This window comes from Bufo gargarizans, chromosome 2 (assembly GCF_014858855.1).
Source record: "Bufo gargarizans isolate SCDJY-AF-19 chromosome 2, ASM1485885v1, whole genome shotgun sequence".
Lineage (NCBI taxonomy): Eukaryota > Metazoa > Chordata > Amphibia > Anura > Bufonidae > Bufo > Bufo gargarizans.
The window spans coordinates 641,479,314-641,502,026 of NC_058081.1; the positions used below are offsets into that span (position 1 = coordinate 641,479,314).

Here is a 22,713-nt window from a genome sequence, read left to right on the forward strand (position 1 = left end):
GCTGTAGTTCAATAGTTAAAATAAATTAGTCGCACAACAAAAAGTTGCAGTGTAGCCACAGCCTAAGGCCTCATGCACACAGCTGTTCCATGCATTGGGGACCGCAATTTGAGGTCCCCAAGACATGAGCACTATCCGTGCGACTCCCGAGATGGATTCAGACCCATTCAACTTAATTGGGTCCGTGATCCATCCACACCACAAAAAATAGAACAAGTTCTATTTTTATGCGGCGCAGAGGCACGGACAGAAAATCCATAATGCTTCCATGGGGTTCCGTGCCTCCGTTCTGCACCACACCTTCCGGATTGCCGACCCATTCATGTGAATGAGTCTGCATCCGTGATGTGGTGAGCACATGGCCGGTGCCCGCATATTGCGGACCTGCTGTTTGTGGACAGCCATAAGGGGTCACGCCTGGCAACGGCCATGTGCTACATACGTCCATCTAGTTCAGCCTGTTATCCTGCAAGTTGATCGACAGAAAGACAAAAAAACCTACAAGGTGAAAGACAATTTTCCTTATTTTAGCGGGGAAAATTCCTTCCAATCAGGCATCAGAATAACTCCCTGGATCAACTATCCCTCTCTAGTAGCTATAGCCTGTAATATTATTACGCTCCAGAAATACATCCAGGCCCCTCGTGAATTCCTTTATTTTATTTTTTTTAAACAAATTTTTATTGGCAGAAAATGACAATATCGTACATGAGTTGACATGTCTCATCATTACAGTTCCATTTTCACAAATTGTTCGATAGATAAGACATTAGCAATAATAGACAATCATTTTCTCCAGTTTTTTATTATTTTTATGCGCTGAACACGCCCCTCCCCCCAAAATCAAAATAAAACTATATCCCCAACTAACAAAATTAGCTCCTTATGGCACATCGTGTGAGTCCCCTGTTGCCTAAACCTGAATTCCATAACTCACTACCTATCTCCTCCTTCTTGCCACTCACTGTCTAGCCTTCCAAGCGTACCCTTTGTTTTTTCTAAGAGATACCACTGAGTGCCCAGGAACGGGGCTACCAACTCCTTTATCTCGTCTTGGGGGAGTATCTTAACGATGAAGCTTCTCCATTTGTTGAAGAAATTCTTTGTGGCTCTAACTTTATATTGTTCTGTGTCTAGCCTTTCCATGTACATTATCTGTTTTGCTATACCCAACACTTCCTCCAACGTGGGCACCGAAGGATACAGCCAATGCCTCAAAATGCTTTTCTTTACGGACAATAACATTACATGTATCCCCTTGATTCCAATCACCTGCGAGGAATTCCCATCTGGATCCACCGGAATATAATGAAAGATACATTGTTGAGGAGAGAGACCCAATCCAACACTCCAAACCTCTTTGATCTGATTTACTACTTCATTCCATAGTTGGGATAAGGACGGACACTCCCAAAGGCCATGGAGAAGATTAGCCTTAGGTAGCTGACATTTTGGACATGCTCTGAGATAATGTGCCGGAGCATCCTTATAAGATAGATCAAAAGCATAGGTTGCCTTATGAAGGATCTTGAACTGCATCTCTCTCCAATCTTCACAGGTCACAGCCTGTCTCACTCTCTCTAGCCCCGCCCTCAACTTTGCTGTCAATGAATCGTCCTTAAGTTCCCTTTCCCAGTGACTAAATACCTTATTGCCCAGCCCTATAGAATGGGTACTTTGGAGTCTACCATACAAATCAGACAATGTACCAGCTGATTTGTCCCGACCTATCAAGCCCTCAAACCAAGCAAGCCTATCCGAGTCTCCCAAAACTTTTGCCTGATCCATGCAATAGGACTTAACCTGGGCATATGCTAGGAAATGTGATGATGGTAGCTGATGCTGAGTCTGAAGTTGTGTCCATGGAATCAACTTATGTCCCGTGGAGGTTAGGATGTGTTTCAGAGTGTGGATTCCCTTCTCCCTCCATTTGTGAAATAACGAGGATTGTCTCCCAGCCTGGAAAGCAGGGAGCGTCCACAAGGGCATATATGGGGTGATGTACATAGGCAATTTATACAATTTCCTGACTGCTCTCCAAGCAGCTGTTGTGTCTCTTATCAGGGTATATCTCTTTATCATTTGGGGCATGTCTCTAATCCTAGAGTGTAAAAGTGCCACTAAGTCTTCCGGGGCTACCAACTCTGCCTCTAGAACCCTATTAGAAAAGTAGGAAGTGTGCCATATCCAATCTTTAATATGTCTTGTCAGGGCTGCCAAATTATATCGTCTAACATCTGGTAGATGGATCCCACCCTCCCATTTAGTCAGACAAAGTTTTTCATAGCTTATTCTGGGGCGCTTCTTTTTTTTCCACAGAAACTTTATAAAGGCACTTCTGATTTTGTCTATATCTTGATGTCTTATAAGTAGGGGTATGGTTTGTATCGGATACAAAAGTCTGGCAAAACTAACCATCTTCAAAAGATGCGCCCTTCCAAATAGGGATAGTGGAAGATTAGACCATTTTTCCAGCTCCTCTCCTATCTTTCTAATCAAAGGGTCATAATTCAGAGAATATAGAGAAGTTGGATGCCTCCCTATTTTAATCCCTAAATATGTTAGATAGTTTGAAACAATCTCCACCCTAGGACTGAGGTCCGATCGCGGAGTATGCCCTTGTAAATATAGGAGCTGGCTTTTGCTCACATTTATTTTATAGCCAGTGGCCTCCTCAAAATAGAGGAAGGTGTCCAACACCTTGTTTAAATGATCTCCTGGGGAGTCAAGAAAAATCAATATATCATCGGCAAAGCAAATTAACTTTACCTCTTGCTTTCCTACTTTAATACCTTTAAAAATATCAGTCTGCATTAAATAACGGACCAATGGCTCCAAAGCTAGATTAAAGAGGAGTGGGGAGAGAGGGCAGCCTTGCCTGGTACCTCTCATAAGCTGGAAAGTCTCAGACAGAAAACCCGGGAAGCTGACTCTTGCCTGTGGTCTTCGGTACAGACCCTCCAGTGCAGATCGAATCTGGCCTTTAAAACCAAATGCATCCAGAGACCAGCGCAGCCACTGCCAATTGACATTGTCGAAAGCCTTTTCTGCATCCAATGACAGAAGGGCCGGCTGGTCTCTGGAGGCACCACTCTGGCCAAGATAGTCTTGGACAGCGAGAACCGTCCGAATGTTCATAACTGCTGCTCTCCCCTTGGTAAAACCCACCTGATGACGTCCTATCAGATCTGGCATATAATCAGCTAATCTATTAGCTAAAATCTTCGAAAAGATTTTTAGATCTTGATTGATCAACGAAATCGGCCTATAAGAGCCTACCAGACTGGGGTCTTTGCCTGGTTTTAAAATGACCTTAATATGGGCCGTATTTCCCGTAGGCATGATTTCCCCTCCCTGCATTATCAAGTTGAAAATTGATTTAAGGGGTAAGATTATCTCCGAGGTCAGCATCTTATAAAATTCGCCCGGAAAGCCATCCGGTCCTGGCGCTTTCCCGTTTGACAATGTTTTAATTGTTCTTTTTATTTCATCTTCCGTGATCTGAGCATTAATATTAGCTAGGGCTTCCTCTGAGATCTGTGGGAGTCTAAGTTTAGATAATAACTCTTTAGCTCTACTACTATCCCATGGGCTTTGTGAGTATAATTTGGCATAAAATCGTGCAAAGCGATCAGTTATACTTTTCATATCTTGCAATTTCCCTCCTGACTCATCTAAGATATTGGTCAAACACATTGTGCCTCTATGCGTCTTAGCCAAGGTTGCCAACAACTTACCAGCCTTATTGCCAAATTTATAAAAGGTGGCAGCTTTTTGGTTTAGAAATAATTTGGATTGCGCCTCTACATAATGATCATATGTGTGTTTGGCTGTCACCCAAGCTGTTCTGTTTTGGTCTGAGGGGTCCTCCGTAAAAAGCGTGTAGGCTCTTCTAACACATTCTGATGCTCGCTTATAATGCTCTCCTATCTTCTTCCTTTTGGCGGAAACGTGTGAAATGATGCGGCCTCTCAGCACTGATTTAGCCGTTTCCCAGAAAAGGACATGCTCCTCTACATGAGCTTTATTATCTTCCGAAAACTCCCACCACCATCCTTTCAGTCTATCTAGGAAGTCTTCATCAGTGAATAAGTGGCTAGGAAGTCGCCATGTGATATCCTGACCTCTGGGGGTGATATTTGCTATATCAATCATCACTGGGGAATGATCAGATATGACCATGTCTAAGATCTCAGCTTTTTCCACCCTGCGCATTAATTGCTGTGAGGCTAGTATGTAATCGATTCTAGACCAGGAATTCTGTGCATAAGAGAAATGCGTGAATTCTCTCTCAATAGGGTTGAAGAATCTCCATACATCTACTAGGTCCGTAGCCTGTAGAAATGGGTCAATCGAGAAGCCGCCTCTTGTAATAGACGATTGTGAGTCCTGTATTTGCCTACGATCTTCTCTAGCATCCCTAACTGCATTTAAATCTCCAGCAATTAGCAATTGACCATCTCCTTCCTGTAGTACCTTTGATGTTAGTTCTTTAAAGTATGTTGCGTGAGCTGCGTTAGGACCATATACATTAATAATTTTTAGCTCCCCCACATCTAGTTCTAATGTGACAGACACTAGACGTCCAGAGTCATCACTGTGACTCTCAATAATATTGTGACGTACCCTTCTGTGTATAAGGGTTAGAACCCCCGCTTTTCTTCCTACAGAAGAGGACCCTAAGACCTGTCCTACCCACATACGTCTCATACGCCAAAAATCTGATTCCTCCAGGTGGGTCTCCTGCAAGAGAGCGATATCCACATCCAATCGCTTAAGATGCCTCAGTATGGAAATCCGTTTTTGAGGGGCTCTCAACCCCTTAACATTCCATGTCACTATTTTCAGCATTTTACAAAATCATACGGACTCAACAAGGACCAGACAGTGGACCCACCTGGAGGAGGTGAACTATGGTTTATCAGGTTTCCTAATGATTGGACACCATGCCTGCGGAGCAAAACATAACAATATAAAAACAACAATCTTTCCCCCCAATCCCCCCCCAACGTACTCCTAGTAGGAGTAAAACAACACCAGCCAACATTTTTTCTGGACTTCACTTTTTTCGCCCAACTCTGTCTAGACTGGCTGACATCTAGAATATCAGAGTAACACATTTTTTTTTTTTTTTCCTTTTTAAATACATTTACTATGCTAAAGCTCCATATGGCCCTTGCTTTTTAGCTAATATATCGCTCCTCAGTATTATAGCAAGAGATACAGGCAAGTTTCATTACTCGCCACGAGCGTCACAGACATACCGGTACCTGAAACCGTTCATGATATGTCTCTCCCCCCCCCTCCTTTTTTAGCTGGCACGCACCATACTCAGGAACCATCTTGCATACCGAACTAAACAGTGGTCTGTCTGCTCACTAGGTCAGTCAACATTACTATACTTGTTTAATAAGAGTCATCAGTCCCAAGTAGGACTCGAAGCTTGGCTCGGGCTCCGTCGTGGAGTACGGGACACTGGGCTCGGTGGGTTAGATCTCACCAGGTCTTGATGACGACTGCTTCTCTGGGATGTTCTGCGTTCCGCTCCGCTGTCTTCCAACGCTTCCCTGGCGTCCGACGGTGTGAGGTAGGTGTCGATGGTTCCATCTTGTCTGAAGATTCTTAAAATCGCTGGATATATCAGAGCAAATTTGATCTTCTCTTGGGCTAAATGGGAGCAAATCTCAGAGAACGCTCTTCTTTTTTTCGCTACGTCAGCAGAATAATCACTAAACAGAAGGATTTTATGTCCCCGGATTTTTGCAGCATGTCCCACTTTTCTGTATTTAGCTATGAGAGATTCCTTCTCTGCATAATTTAAGAATCTGGCAATCGTCGCTCTCGGCCTCTGCTTGGGATCCGACCCTGTTGACCCTCTAGATGGACCAATTCGGTGGGCTCTTTCCACCGTCATGGGGCCCGGCAGACCAAGGGCTTGTGGGAGATCAACCGCACATATCTGTGCAAGTTGGCTCGTGGGGATCTCCTCAGGGAGGCCCACTATCCTGAGGTTGTTCCGTCTGGAACGATTCTCCAAGTCATCTAACTTGTTCCTCAGGGATTGATTTGATTGAAGGGATTCTTTCAGTAAAGACTGTGCACGTTCCAGCTCATCTTCTATTAATCCCACTCTTTGTTCGACCTCTTGTATTTGGAGGGTATGCTGGGCCACCTCACTTTGGATCTGCTTCAGACACGATGCGACCGTGGCTTCTAGGGAGGCCTTTATATCCGGCGCCAAAAGTGTCGCAACCTCTATGGCTAATGCCTTGCAGGAGATTTCCGCGGTCTGTGAGTGAGGAAGGGTCTGAGGGAGGGGGATTGTAGATACCTCATTTGCTGGTAAAGCAGGAGGCTGTGATGAGGAGCGAGTGGGTCTCCTCTTTGCGTCCGCCATATTTGGCTCCAGCCGTGCTGAATCCTTGTCACGCTGTGGGAGCGACGTGTTAAGTGCTGGGGAGCCGTTTCTCAACAGATATTTCTCCATCCGTGACCTCCCGATCACGGGCTATAATTCTAGAGCTTTGTTGCTCCGATTAGACGGCGAAGTCCCCTCGGTTTTACATTAAGGGCACGGAGCTTCAGCTGCCTCCGTCTTCACATCGGCGCGCCGGAACCGGAAGTCGTGAATTCCTTTATTGTACTCACCATCACCACCTCCTCAGGCAGAGAGCTCCATAGTCTCACTGCTCTTACCGTAAAGAATCCTCTTCTATGTTTGTGTACAAACCTTCTTTCCTCCAGACGCAGAGGATGTCCCCTCGTCACAGTCACAGTCCTGGGGATAAATAGATGATGGGAGAGATCTCTGTACTGACCCCTGATATATTTATACATAGTAATTAGATCTCCCCTCAGTCATCTTTTTTTAAACTGAATAGCGCTACTTTTACATTAGCATTTTTTCGAGATCCGTCATGGATCTGCAAAAACACTTCAGTTACAGTAATACAACCTCATGCATCCGTCATGAACGGATCCGGTTTATTATGTCTTCTATAGCCATGACTAGGGTTGAGCGAACCCGTGGAAGTTCGCGTTTGCCGGGTATTTAAGTCAATGGGGACCTGAACTTCAATTTATTATTTTCCCATGTTGAGCGCGGTGACATCACTGCAGGTCCTTCTATCTTCATTCAGCAGGACCTGCTATTAACACACGAACACCGAACCCGAACTTCAGTGAAAAAGTCCGGGTTCGGCTCCGGATACCCGAACTCGCAAAGTTCGGTACGAACCCGAACTTTGCAGTTCGAGTTCACTCAACTCTAGCCATGAGGGATCCGTCTATAACACCATTGAATCTCAATGGGGGATGGATCAGTTTTCTATTGTGTCAAAGAAAACTAATCCGTCCCCATTGACTTGCATTGTGTGTCATGATCCATCTCGTTCCACACCACATGGCGGACAGAAAAACGCTGCAGGCTGTGTTTTGGTGTCCGCCTCTAGAGTGGAATGGTGACTGAACGGAGGCAAACTGATGCATTCTGAGCGGATCCTTTTACATGCAGAATGCATTAGGGCAAAACTGATCCGTTTTGGACCGCTTGTGAGAGCCCATGATGGAACTCAGAAATGGAAAGCTGTCCACTAAAATTCCTCGGTCCTTTTCCATGTCAGTATTACCCAGTGTTTTACCATTTAGTATGTACGGGTGACTTGCATTATTCCTTTTCATGTGCATAATCTTACATTTGTCAGTGTTAAACCTCATCTGCCACTTATCTGCCCAATAGTCCAAACTATCCAGATCCATCTGTAGCAGTATACTCTCCTCTGTAGTATATATACAGTATACTGTCCTCTGTAGTACATATATACAGTATACTGTCCTCTGTAGTAAATATACAGTATACTGTCCTATGTAGTACATGTATATATATATATATACAGTATACTGTCCTCTGTAGTATATAGATACAGTATACCGTCCTCTGTGATATATTTACAGTCTATACAGTATACTGTCCTCTGTATTATGTATATACTGTCCTCTGTAGCATATATATATATATATATATATATATATATATAAAAATATACAGTATACTGTCCTCTGTAGTATATATGTAATGTCCCGGAGTGCTACTACCACTCCTTTGAACCCCTTGCTACTGTCTCCTATGTGCTAATACCTGTAATCTAATGTATTTTATGTCATCTCAGAATAATGTGCATATTTTTTCCATGTAACTGTTATAGTTTATGTAATGTGCCTGTTCCGCCAGCAGGTGGAAGCAAACACTTCGCAGAGCCTTAGCAGAGTCTGGAACTTTTCCTTCCAGTCTCTAACCCTCTCTGAGAGAGAGGGAGAGTTTAGTGTTAGTGAGTCAGTCTAGCCTACCCCCTCCTTAGGGAGAGGTTTTGTGTCGGCTAGCAGAGTGCTGCCTGCTCTGTTAGGCCCAGAGGCCCTGCCTCTAAAGTGCATTTTGGTTGCTTGTCCCCTCCTGGGCTTGCATTGCCTTAACCCCTTAGGGACCCATGACGTACCGGTATGGCATGGATCCTGAGTCCTTAAGGACCCATGATGTACCAGTACGTCATGGGTTGTTCCGATCACCGCTGCCCGGTGGGCGGTGACTGGAACAAGGTGCCTGCTCAAATCATTGAGCAGGCACCTCGGCTAAATGCGGCGATTGCCACAAACCGCAGGTCAATTTAGACCTGCGGTTTGCGGCTTTTTATTGTGCGGCGGCGGTGCCATCGGGTCCCCCCATGTACAGTCCTGTATATTATACTGCACCCCATGTATAGTCCTGTATATTATACTGCACCCCATGTACAGTCCTGTATATTATACCGCACCCCATTGTTGACTTTTATAACCCTTTCCAGCTTTATACAAGTATCTCCAAAAGCCTTGCTGTTCATCAGTCCACGGTAAGACAAATTGTCTATAAATGGAGAAAGTTCAGCACTGCTGCTACTCTCCCTAGGAGTGGCCGTCCTGTAAAGATGACTGCAAGAGCACAGCGCAGACTGCTCAATGAGGTGAAGAAGAATCCTAGAGTGTCAGCTAAAGACTTACAAAAAGTCTCTGGCATATGCTAACATCCCTGTTAGCGAATCTACGATATGTAAAACACTAAACAAGAATGGATTTCATGGGAGGATACCACAGAGGAAGCTGATGCTGTCCAAAAAAACTTTGCTGCATGTTTACAGTTTGCAGAAGAGCACCTGGATGTTCCACAGCAGTACTGGCAAAATATTCTGTGGACAGATGAAACCAAAGTTGAGTTGTTTGGAAGATACACACAACACAATGTGTGGAGAAAAAGAGGCACAGCTCACCAATATCAAAACCTCATCCTAACTGTGAAGTATGGTGGTGGGGGCATCATGGTTTGGGGCTGCTTTGCTGCGTCAGGGCCTAGACGGATTCCCATCATGGAAGGAAAAATGAATTCCCAAGTTTATCAAGACAATTTGCAGGAGAACTTAAAGGGAACCTGTCACCAGTTTTATGGTGTCCTAACTAAGGGCAACATAAATAAGTGACTGATTCTCTTAGAAAAATGCTGGGTTACTTTCTTTAATTGACCCAGTCAATCTGCCAAGATCTTGTATTGAAAAGCTCCAGCTGAATATTCATGAGCTCCTGACTCTCCCTGCCTACCGGCTGCAGATTGACAGTTTTTTTCCATATGAATCAGCAGCAGGTGGGCAGGGGAGTTGCTATATCTCTGAATTAAATAAACGCTGGACTCAATGACATCACGCTGGACTAAAATCAGCTCATTAGCATGCGGCATGTGACATCTTTGTGTGTATATTATGAGGTAACCATCTGTCACACCAGTAAGTGAATACATCTAAGGTACTTTTTAGTAGTTAATGATTGTATATAATTAGATTATAATCAAATATCCACATGACAGGTTCCTTTTAGGGCCATCTGTCCACCAGCTGAAGAAAGTTTTATTCTCTGATGAGAAAAAATTTAACCTTGATGGTCCTGATGGTTTCCAACGTTACTAGCGTGACAAGCAGATCCCATCTGAGATGTTTTCTACGCGCCACAGTAGAGGGGGCGCCATAATGGTCTGGGATGCTTTTTCCTTCAGTGGAACAATGGAGCTTCAGGAAGTGCAGGGGCGTCAAATGGCTAGTTTTTCAACAGGACAACGCTACAGTACACAATGGCCGCAGGTCAAGGGACTTCTTCCAGGAGAATAAGATCACTCTTTTGGCCCATCCTGCGTGTTCCCCTGATCTAAATCTAATTGAGAACCTTTGGGGATGGATGGCAAGGGAAGTTTACAAAAATAGACAACAGTTCCAGACAGTAGATGGCCTTCGTGCGGCCGTCTTCACCACTTGGAGAAATGTTCCCACTCACCTCATGGAAGCGCTTGCATCAAGCATGCCGAAACAATTTTTTTAAGTGATAAACAATAACGGCGGAGCTACTCATTACTGAGCTCATGTTTGGAAGTTGGATTTCAGGTTTTTTTGGTGGGGGGGGGTTAGTTTTTTTTGGAGGTGTGGTCCTAAACTTTTGATCAGCTGAAAAACAGCCTGTTTCAGTTCATTTGTTGTTTTCATTAAATTGAATGCTCAAAAAATGTTTTGTCTCAATCCCATTTCTTCTTGTTGCATGTTGAAGCTCTACTTGGAACCTTGTTAAGATCCAGCCATGCTAAATATGATTTGTTGTCATTTTTTAAGTGGTCTTAAACTTTTGATCAGGACTGTAGTATTACAACTTACCGCGGCGCTTTAGATGTGCTGGGACGCTCTCTCTCTGTTGTACACTGTTACTGAGAATTAAAAGGAAGATTATCAGAACATCAACCATTTCCCTAATCAGTTAAACAAGCAATCTGTCTCTGGAGCGACACACCTCTAACATAACAGTCACCTTTTAATTATGTCCTTTGCATACAGGATATAGCTACAGTTGTAAATTTTATTATTATTACACTGCAGGCTTTTTTGAGCACCAAACAAATGACCATTATCTTCAGGATATTATCAGATGTTTTGTGACATGTTCTCTCTCTGATATATTGAGACACACACTGTCACTGATAAGCGAAGAAATAAAAATGAATGTCTCTAAAACTCAAGGTAAACGTTCTTGTGATACCGGTATTGCTTTCCATTGGGACACCTACTAATGAAATTGGGTGAATGTACAGGGTGGGCCATTTATATGGATACACCTTAATAAAATGGGAATGGTTGGTGATATTAACTTCCTGTTTGTGGCACATTAGTATATGTGAGGGGGGAAACTTTTCAAGATGGGTGGTGACCATGGCGGCCATTTTGAAGTTGGCCATTTTGAATCCAACTTTTGTTTTTTCAATAGGAAGAGGGTCATGTGACACATCAAACTTATTGGGAATTTTACAAGAAAAACAATGGTGTGCTTGGTCTTAACATAACGTTATTCTTTCATGAGTTATTTACAAGTTTCTCTTTGTTTACAGCCATTGACATGTCGCCGAGGTTAACACATGCGGAGCGGATAGAAATTGTGTTGATATCTGGTGAACGCAGTAACCGGGTCATTGCAGCAGATTTCAATGCAAGACAGCCTACGAGACCACCCATCTCCCATGCTACAGTTAGCAAACTGCTTGCTAAGTTTTGTGAAACTGGTTCAGTGTTGGATTTGCCAAAATGTGGACGCATTAAATCTGTCACTAATGAAGAAACATCAGTGGCTGTCCTAGCTTCATTCAGCAAGAGCCCACAGCGTAGCACTTGCCGCATGTCACTGGAGAGTGGCATTAGTCGAACATCCCTTCAGCGGATATTAGCTACTCACAAATGGCACCCTTACAAACTCCAGCTACTGCAGCATCTCAATGAGGATGACCCAGATCGGCGCACTGAATTTGCAGAATGGGCAAAACAAAAATTGGAACAGGACCCTCAGTTTACGCAGAAGATTTTGTTCAGTAATGAGGCAAACTTTTTTGTGAATGGTGAAGTTAACAAACAAAACCACCGCTATTGGTCTGACACTAACCCACATTGGATAGATCCCTCCAAGACTGTTGGAACAAAAAAATTGATGGTATGGTGTGGTATATGGGGTACAAAGATAGTGGGGCCATTCATCAATGGAAACCTCAAGGCCACTGGATATGTGAAATTGCTACATGATGATGTGTTTCCCTCTTTATGCACTGAAGCTGGCACGTTCCCTGAGTTTTTCCAGCAAGATGGTGAACCACCACATTATGGGTGTCAGGTCCGAGCATTCCTAGATGAACAGTTTCCTGGAAAGTGGATTGGTTGTCGTGGGCCAGTTGAATGACCCCCAAGGTCTCCCGATCTGACCCCCTTAGACTTTTATCTTTGGGGTCATCTGAAGGCAATTGTCTATGCTGTGAAGATACGAGATGTGCATCACCTGAAACTGCGGATAGTGGAAGCCTGTGCTAGCATTTCTCCTGCGGTGTTGCTATCAGTGTGTGAAGAGTGGGAGAAGAGGGTTGCATTGACAATCCAACACAATGGGCAGCACATTGAACACATTTTATAAGTGGTCAGAAACTTGTAAATAACTGATGAAAGAATAACGTTACGCTAAAACCAAGCACACCATTGTTTTTCTTGTGAAATTCCCAATAAGTTTGATGTGTCATATGACCCTCTTCCTATTGAAAAAACAAAAGTTAGATTCAAAATGTCCAACTTCAAAATAGCCTCCATGGTCACCACCCATCTTGAAAAGTTTCCCCCCTCACATATACTAATGTGCCACAAACAGGAAGTTAATATCACCAACTGTTCCCATTTTATTAAGGTGTATCCATATAAATGGCCCACCCTGTACTTGGACTATATAGAACTTGTATACAACTGCTCCCCCTATTGGACTTTTATAGGATCTACAGTGAATACATATATTTTAAAATTTATATTTTTTATTTTTCTCTTTATGAAAAATGTTTTTCTTATATGAATTTTTTTCTTATATGAATATTGTCCTAGAATTTAATATATTATATTTTTTCCAATTAATAGTTTCTCAATATTTTTTCTTAATAAAAATGTTTATTTATCTGAGATAATCAACTATTAAACTATACTCTCATCTTTTTTTCATAAAATAGTCTGGATTGTTAATATAATAAATCATTTATAGTTTTTCCCACATTGCGGTCAAGTTATACAACCTTAGATATTTTGAGTGCCTTGGTTTGATCCTTGCTATGGGGCCCTTACTTCTCTATGTACGCCACTGGTGCTACTATTTGGCACACCTAGGGTTTCTACACTTTTTTCCTCACTTGCTTGAAAAAGGTCTGAGGTTTATCAGAAGGGGCAGAGCTTTGTGTAAAAGAATGTGGGCTGCATAACAGTGTTTTGCAACAAATGGTGGGTATAGAGTTAGACAAAGCCTTCACCACATTTATCATCCAGCCTGAGCCACTGTGGTAAATCTGATGCAGATCTAGATAGCCTAAGTTCACACCATCTATAGGATTGGTAAATTTGGGCCATTGAGTTGTTGCAGTCTTCACACTGGCCACTAGAGCAGTCATCGTGGGCTCAAGCTTCCTGTTTTCTGTTGCTCACTTGTCAGCTTTGCTATGTAGACAGGATGAGCAGATGGTTGAGGATTTAAGGACAGATAAATGCTCTATCATACTTCTAGAGGATATAAATTCTATATACTATACATGCTTTGTATGCATCCTCCATGATCTCTAGGGGAGCGCCTGTTCTTTATCACTTCAGAACACTCCCTAATGCACAAAACCATTGATGTACTGTCTATACAGGCAATACAGCAAAGAAGTCTGTTTCTTCAACATGGCTGCCCCAGCCTTAGCCCAACAGCTACAGCAATCTCTTCTACAGACTTATATGTAATTAAAGGGGTTGTGCAAGCCATATATATTGATGACCTATAGGTCATCAAGATCTAATCTGGTTTTGGATGCCTGCCAACAAGCTGTTTGAAGGTGAGCACTGCTTCCTGTTCACTACACTACACATCGTCTCCTGTGGAGTGGTGGCATAGTGTAATTATAATTCAAGTGAATGGAGAGAGTACTTGTCATTATACTGCACCACCAAAACTTTCAAGACGACGGGCAGTGTAATGAACAGGAAGTAGTGGGCTATGGGGTATTGAATAGTGTTGATCACGAATATTCGAATTGCGAATTTTAATCGCGAATATCGGCATTTCGAGAATTAGCGAATATTTCGAATATCTCAAAATATATTCGTAATTGCGAATATTCGACTTTTGGGAAAATACCAGTTCATGCAAATTTTTATGCGAAAATTTTATGTGAATTTTCACAATCAAGAAAATAATGCCTGGAGATCATGAATTCGCGAATTCTCAAATATATGGCGAATATTCACCCAAATATTTGCGAAATATCGCGAATTCGAATATTGCCCCTGCCGCTCATCACTAGTATTGAACCCCCGGCAATCAGATATTGATTACCTATCCTGACGATAGGTCATTAATATATATGACCTACACAACCCCTTTAGTGGGAAAAAATAATGTATGTGAAACATTCCCTTTTTAGATGTAGTATGCTCTTTTAAACACATGGCTGTTTTCTTCCAATAACAAGACCACTCTGCGTCCAAAGGCTGTGTGTAGTCTTGTAGGGTCAGAGTAGTTGTTTTTGTTGTCAGTGGAGTGACAGCCTCTACTTTCTAGAGATACCAGTTTGAGGCAGAAGTCTTACATCCGTACTTTGAGGGTGGTCACAGCCTGGTATGGCGTTAAGTGTGGCTGATTACTGGTAGTTACAGGTGGTTCAAATGTCTCATCATCTGTGTGGTGTCCAACTAGAATGTAATGCCTATGCTTTTTACTTACCTAAAATATGAGACTAGAACACACTTTAAATGGCTTCCAAGTTAATTTATTAGAATTGTTAATGTTCAGAAATGCATTCACAGTAATACTTTTTGAAAAGTACAAAAATATAAAGTATATACAATAAATCATCTTAAACCAATGTAATTCTATGCAGGCGATTATTTTATGTAGATGAACATCAGAGTATAGTACTAGTTGCTCGCTAAACCTTTACCATGGACAAATACACCATAGAGGCAGGAGCCTACCTAAGCTTGTTTTCATCCCCCCATAAACTGGAGAAGAGTGGACCTGTGTCTCCCCTTTTACAAATTCACAGCAGTCTTAGCAAACTGAAGTGGGCTAAACTAACTGGTGCTCTTGGGGATGAGACTATGGCTCTGTAAACAAAAGCTAGGCCCATACAGTGCATTTGGAAAGTCTTCGGACCATTGCACTTTTTTCACATTGTTGTGACCAAGTGAATGGGGTCATTTATCAAACTGGTGTAAAGTAGAACTGGCTTAGTTGCCCAGAGCAACCAATCAGATTCCACCTTTCATTTTTGACAGCTTCTTTAAGTCAGTTCTACTTTACACCAGTTTGCTAAATGACCCCTCAAAATATTCAAACTCCTTGCTAATTAATTGAAAAGGAAAAACTAAAATATTGCATTTTGACATAAGTATTTCAGACCCTTTACTTAGGGCTTAGTTGAAGCCACTTTGGCAACGATTACAGGCTCCAGTCCTCTTGGGTATGATGACAAAAGGTTTGCACACCTGGATTTGGGGATTTTCTGCTATTTTTCTCTGCAGATCCTCTCAACTCTGTCAGGTTAAATGGGGACTGTGTGCAGACAACCATTTTTAAGTGTCTCCAGAGATGTTTGGGTTCAAGTCAGAGTTCTGGCTGGGCCACTCAAGGACATTCACAGAGATGTCCCTTATCACTCCTGTGTTGCCTTGGCTGTGTGCTTAGGGTCACTGTTGTGTTGGACGATAAACCGTTGGCCCAGTCTGAGGTCCAGAGCACACTGGATCAGGCTTTTATTAAGAATATTTCTGTATACTCTGTATTTATCTTTCTCCTCAATCCTGACCATTCTCCCTACCCCAGCTGCTGAAAAACATGACCAAAGCATGGAGCTGCCACCACCATGCTTTACTGCAGGGATTGTATTGAGCAGGTGATGAACAGTGACTGGTTTCCTCCAGATATGACACTTAGAACTGAGGCCATGAAGTTTAATCTTGGTTTCATCAGAACAGAGAATAATTGTTACCAATGCCAGTCTCCCCCTATTACTTAATTTGGTGGGGCTGCTAGCTGTAGAAAGAGTGCTGGTTGTTAGATTTCTTCATTTAAAGGGAACCTGTCATAACTTTATACTGTCCATACTAACGGCAGTATAAAGTAGAGACAGGTTAGTTGATTTCAGCAGTCTGTCATTTATAAGTTAAAAGTAAGTGGTTGCCGAGAACCAACATCACAATCATTGCAGACTGGGTCTGGAAAAGAGTCACGGCCACCTGAGAAGAGTCATGAATTCCTGCTCTCCCTGCCCACCTGCTGATGACGGACAGTCTTCTAGCTAGTTATCTCCATTTCTCTCTATAAGAGAACTGTCAATCATCAGCAGATTGGTGAGAGTGCAGGAGATTATGTATAACCAGGACTCTAGGTAGATTTGACTCTTTTTAAGGCCTGGGCTGCAGCGATTATGATGCTGGTTCTCGGCAACCACTTACTTTTAGCTCATAAGTGACACACCACTGAAATCAGCATTTCTGTCACTAATTTATGCTGCCCTCAGTGAGGTCAGCATAAAGTTGATGACAGGTTCCCTTTAAGAATTATGGAGGCCACTGTGCTATTGGGAACTTTCAGTACAGCAGACATTTTTTGTACCCCTCTCCAGATCAGTGCCTCCACACAATCCTGTCTCTGGGCTCTATAGGCAGTTTTTTTTTCTTCCTTGTGGCTTGGTTTCTGCTCTGATTGCATTGTCAGCTATGAGAACTTGGACATCAGTCAAGGTGTAGAAATATCTTAAAGATGATCAGGAGAAATGGAAGGCCCCAGAGCTAAATCTCAAGAGTCATAGTAATGGGTCTGAATACAGTACTTATGTCCATACAAAATGTTAGTTTTTCCTTTTTAATAAATTTGCACACATTTCTTCAAATTTTTTTTACTAAGGAATTGAGTGCAGATCGATGGGACAAAAACTAGATTTCTTTTTATTTTATTACAATGCTGCAACATAACAAAATGTGAAAAAAGTAAAAGGGTCTAAAGGCTTTCTGAATGCACCAGATATCGAGGATGTAACTTCAACCATAGTCTGGATGAAGGGAGAGGCATCTTTTCATTTTTGCTATGTTGCCCATTTTCCACTGTAGATTTTTGAAAAATGTCCATGAATTGTCTTCTAATGGGAAGACAATAATTTATCCAACCAATTCTTAATTAATTGGTGTAACATATTCTAAAACTAAGGGCTCATGCACACGGCAGCAGCTGTTTTTGTGGTCCGCAAAACATGGATACCGGACGTGTGTGTTCCACATTTTGCAGAACGGAACATCCAGCCCATAATAGAACAATCCTATCCTTGTCCATGATACGGACAAGAATAGGGCATGTTCTATTTTTTTGCGGGTGCCGCGGAACGGACATACTGATGCGGACAGCACACTGTGTGCTGCCTGCATCTTTTTGTGGCCCCATTAAAGGGAACCTGTCATCAACTTTATGAAGCCCATACTAACGGCAGAATAAAGTAGAGACAGGTGAGTGGATTTCAGCGGTCTATCATTTATAAGTTAAAAGTAAGTGGTTGCCGAGAACCAACATCTGGAAAAGAGTCACGGCCACCTGAGAAGAGTCATGGTTATTCATGAATTCCTGCCTACCTGCTGATGACTGACAGTCTAATACCTAGTTTTCTCCCTTTCTCTCTAGGAGAGAACTGCCAATTATCAGCAGATGGCGAGAGAGCAGGAGATTATGTATAACCAGGACTCTTCACAGGTAGACTGGACTCTTCTCAAGGCCTGGGCTGCAATGATTATGATGCTGGTTCTCGGCAACCACTGGCTTTTAGCTCATGAGTGACACACCGCTGACATCAGCATTTCGGTCACAATTTTATGCTGCCCTCAGTGAGGTCAGCATAAAGTTGATGACAGGCTCCCTTTAAAGTGAATCCACATTTGACCCGCAAAAGATGCGGACTAAAACAATGGTCATGTGCATGAGCCCTAAGTCTAAGACTTTTGTTGTGTCCCAGTCTCCCTTAAGAGAAATAAGTTGTGGACAGCTGGAGACAATCACAAGATTTCAGACCATGGTGGTATTCTTGTGTTTGTCGTTGTCACTTTCTCCATTGGAAAACAATGAGGCTGCATGTTGGTTTCACCACAACCGTACTGCCCCAGAAGTACCTGTGGAGACCTAGCCTAGTGGTATGAATGACTAAAGACCACCATTACAAACTCATTCCAGTTGTCATTGGACTTGAATAGTATATACGTTTGTACTGTTCTGTAAAGCTCCAGCAACCTCCTCTTATCCGTGCCTGAGGAAGGCCTCATGTGCCCAGCCTTATTATAGCTCTATTATGTACCCAGCTGTAATAGGGATCCCATAAAGGTGCCTGGGCCCATTATTGTATGCTTCCAATTTCATTTCATACTGAGGAACACAAGGTTTTTTCTTTCAGGGGGATGGGGGTTATCTACATACATACATATGGCACCTGACAAGGCCTGTACTGCAGTGGCACATCTATTAAGTGCATTTTGGAAAAAGGTGAATAAAATGTAAAAGTTAAATAAGCAATATTCCATCCATGGCAAAACAGGTAAATACATGGAACTTGTTAGATACGTTCACAAACAGATATCAGAGTTATAGGACTAGGGTTAGGTTTACATTCCACAATTTCTCATCAAACTTCCAATGTTGAATGCACTACCTGTAAAACAATTCAGGGACCAAAAGTCCTTGCTTCCCCTATGACATATGACCAGCACTAGCCCTGGCGTCTATTTATTTAGGTGCTATATAATGCATTTTATTAGGCACTGGAATTACTATGCGGTCCCTGTATGATGCTATTACTTAGATGCAGTCAATGGTAGTCTGTAGACCAGCAGGTCAGTCATTCCTATACTGACAACTGAATATGTTTCTGTTTTTGAGCACACAACAATTTGGCAGGTCAGAGTAATTTACAATTACAATACTTCACATTGATTTACATTTTTGGTTATTTGTGGTTGATGTGATTTTACAAGAGATTATAAACCCTCACTCAATGAAGCAACAGGTAAGGCATACGAGCCCAGGTTATATATTGTATATTGTCTTCACTTTATTTATAGAGGTTGGTGTAAAGCCTTCAATGCCTTTTGACTTCTCCATCTTAAGCCAATGCAGGTTTCGAGTCATTCACAGTAGTAGTATGATAGATGACCACCGCCTGGAAGACAAGATATGCCTTTTAGACACTAAATAGGACTTGCACTTACAAGAGCTTTCCAGGAATTCAGTATTGATGACCTATCCTCTGGATCGGTCATCAATATCTGATTGGTGGGGGTCATACTGTGAGCACCCTCATAGATCAGATGTTTGAAGAGGCCTCTTCCTAGGCCAGTGACATCACATTAATCAGTCATATTGCCTATGTGCAGTTATACAAGTGAATGTACCCAGGCTGCAATACCAAGCACAGCTGCTATACAATGTACGGTTGTCTGCCTGGTATGCTGTGAGAAGGCCGCGGCACTCACCGAAGCACCGTGGCCTCTTCAAATAGCTGATTGCCGGGGATGCTTGGAGTCATGCTCCCTCCAGTCTGATATTGATGAGGTATCCTGGGGATAGGCCATCAATGTCAAGCTCGAAGAAAACCCTGCTAAAAGGCTTATTTCCCTGACTGTATTTGAGGTCTGGATTACCTTCTCTTATATTTTCTTTATGAGTCATGTCTGCTAACCCATTTATGTCCAGCAACATATTACATATCCATAACTTTGATCCTGTGGGAACTGCCCAATGTGCATGAGGGCAGCTGTTATACACAACCCTGCTGCCGGGATTGGAGACAACTCCAAGCATGGCAGTTTAAGCAGGTCTGCAGTGCAATGGTAAGACAGGGAGACATATCCTCCTACCACCTCACTGGTGTCCCTGTGATGGAATTGCAGGATACCAAAGGGTAACCATAGCAGCGGGGGCCTATCAAAGGCAAGGCACAGCAAAATTCCTACCAGTTTAGTGTGACAAAAAAATAGTATTTAAAAAAAAAAGTTTTTTAACAGATTTTACTGTGCAAAAAATAACAAACTATGAAAATCAATATACATATTCATTATTACTATAATGGTAATGACTAGTGATGAGCGAAGTATTCAAAAATTCCATTCGGATGCTTCGAACAAATTTTCGCCAAACATTTGCTTTGTTATGAATTACTTTGTCACGAAGCGCCTTTCTTTGTAAGTAGTGGGTGCAATGACAGGGAGTGACGAATGCCCCACTCCGCATCATTGTACCCCTCAGATGCCGTGTTCATAGTTGATCACGGTATCTGACATTGATATTACAGTGTAAAATAATTTTTTTATTTTTTACCACCATTCAGGGAAAATTGATTCGCTACCACGAAGCATGAGAAAATTTGGTTTTGCAATTAATCAAATTTCCCCTGTACACTAGTAATGACCCAAAGATCAAAATCAAAGGGGTTTCCCATTTTATAAACTGATGATGTATTGCTAGGGTATGCCAATAAGTTATAATTGGGGAGGTTTTTCCTGCACAGAGGTGCTCCTGAGTGACAAGGTAGCTCTTTGAAGGTGAAAAATAGCGGAGGTATGGAGGAACACAGAAAAGATTGATGGACGTTCAACCTCTGACACCCCCATCAGTCTTCTGATGGATGTCATATCTGTATTGTGTTCAGAGCCTTCATTGCAAAATCAAAATTGCAGATGCCTAGGCAGAACATGACAGACCTTATACGTCAAAGAAGTCCATCAGACACCAATAGTGTCCTTCATTTGACATATCCAGCACTGCATTGTGGTTTCCGTTATCTCCAACTCTTTCTACAAGCTTACTAAGTACTGTAGTAAAGCACATGAATAACACATTCCATGCAAATCTCACCATGTCATTGTATGATGTCCTACACGCAGTTTTGCATCCAAAGATAGAGGTAGACAAAGCAATACAGAACTCCAGAGCGGTAAAGAGTAAAAGGGTGGCTCCAACGCCTAGTAGGATACTCTATAATGTTAAAAGATACCAATGTGACAAATCCAATCTAAATCGCATCATCAGAGAGTTCAGAGTAGTAACCTTCTGCAGGCACAATTTTTCAGTTTACATATAGAAGTAATATATATGATGTCACACCAGTCACTTTGTAAGTACATCACCTATCTTTGTTGGTCCTCAGTTACAATCTGTATTAAAGGGATTCTGTCACCTCGTTTTAGCTTATAGATAGCCGCTAGCAGGTCCGCAATATACCTGTCCCATAAAGCTGTGTCCTTTTATTGTGTTTAAAAAATGATATTTACATATCTATACAATTGTTTTTTAAACACAATAAAAGGACACAGCTTTATGGGACAGGTATATTGCGGACATGCTAGCGGCGATCTAACCATGCATGTCCGCAGCTCTATAAGCTAAAACAAGGTGACAGAATCCCTTTAAGCTCCTGAGCTGCATTCACAAGTCTACAGGCTTCAGAGCTGAAATCTCCAAGCATTCCCTCTTACTTAGGGTGCACACAGACCTTGTGTTAGTAATTTCAAGTATTATGTTTACATAAGGCAAACATATATCAATGTATACATATCAATGGGCTACAGGAAAAAATTAACTGCCATTCAAGGTGTTAAGGTGTGTCTGACAACAAGCTTGTTGACTGTTTCCAATAGCAAGCAGCAGAACTGTAAAACCAAGAACATGTAACTTTGGCTGGAGATCATTGCAAAATATGTAATATAATGTATTTGCAAACTGACTCAATTTTATCTCTGTGTGTAAGCTGTGACATGATGCTAAAAGGTGTATGTACCCTTTAAAGGGAATGTGTCACCTTTATTTTTTTTCTGCCGGTTAAAAACAGACACCTATCCTTATTTTCTGAACTGTTTTTACTTTTTTTTATTTTTATTTTTTATTCTTTTTTCTGGACATGATTATGGGGGCAGCCATCTTGCTTGAGCTGTTGCAACATTTAAAGATGTGATTGTCTGTGATTGTTCTCATTCATCCATGTCATGATATGCCAGTAGTAATAAATCAGAGCAACTGGACTTCTTGTGTTTTCTCTTGGAGACATTTCGCTAGTGACCCTACTGTCTTTCTCAATTAGAATTAATTGTACCCAAAAAATTCTCCAGCATTAAATACTGGTGACTCATGCTTATGGACCTAATGGGAGGCAAGGTGTTCATTGCAGTTTGCATGACTGAAGCTGCTTGGTGGGATTAAGGCCTCTTTCACACTACCGTTAGGCTATTTCAGTGTTTTGCGGTCCGTTTTTCACGGATCCGCTGTTCCGTTTTTTTTGTTTCCGTTGTGTTTCCATTTATGAAGACATACGGATGCATTTCCGTATATGTTCAGTTTTTTGCGGACCCATTGACTTGAATGGAGCCACGGAACGTGATTTGCGGGCAATAATAGGACATGTTCTATCTTTCAACGGAACGGAAAAACTTAAATACGGAAACGGAATTCATACGGAGTACATTCAGTTTTTTTGCTGAACCATTGAAATGAATGGTTCCGTATACGGACCGCAAAAAACGGCCCGCAAAACGGAAAAAAAAACAGTAGTGTGAAAGAGGCCTAACACTTATAATGTTGTTCTAACAC

The 22,713-nt window shown here is 42.1% G+C and overlaps 1 protein-coding gene across 1 annotated transcript in view; it reads right to left on the bottom strand.

Moving 5' to 3' along the window:
* Window positions 1–17,950: 17,950 nt before the first annotated feature.
* The window catches only part of LOC122928875 (membrane-spanning 4-domains subfamily A member 4A-like), a 44,176-nt gene continuing 39,413 nt past the window's right edge, over window positions 17,951–22,713 (bottom strand). Inside the window, exons 6-7 of the mRNA XM_044282167.1 lie at window positions 20,986–21,105; window positions 17,951–19,291 (exon numbers count right to left, since the gene is read on the bottom strand). Coding sequence (XP_044138102.1) covers window positions 19,235–19,291; window positions 20,986–21,105 — 177 coding nt within the window. The 3' untranslated portion in view covers window positions 17,951–19,234. The remainder of the gene's footprint in view (window positions 19,292–20,985; window positions 21,106–22,713) is intronic.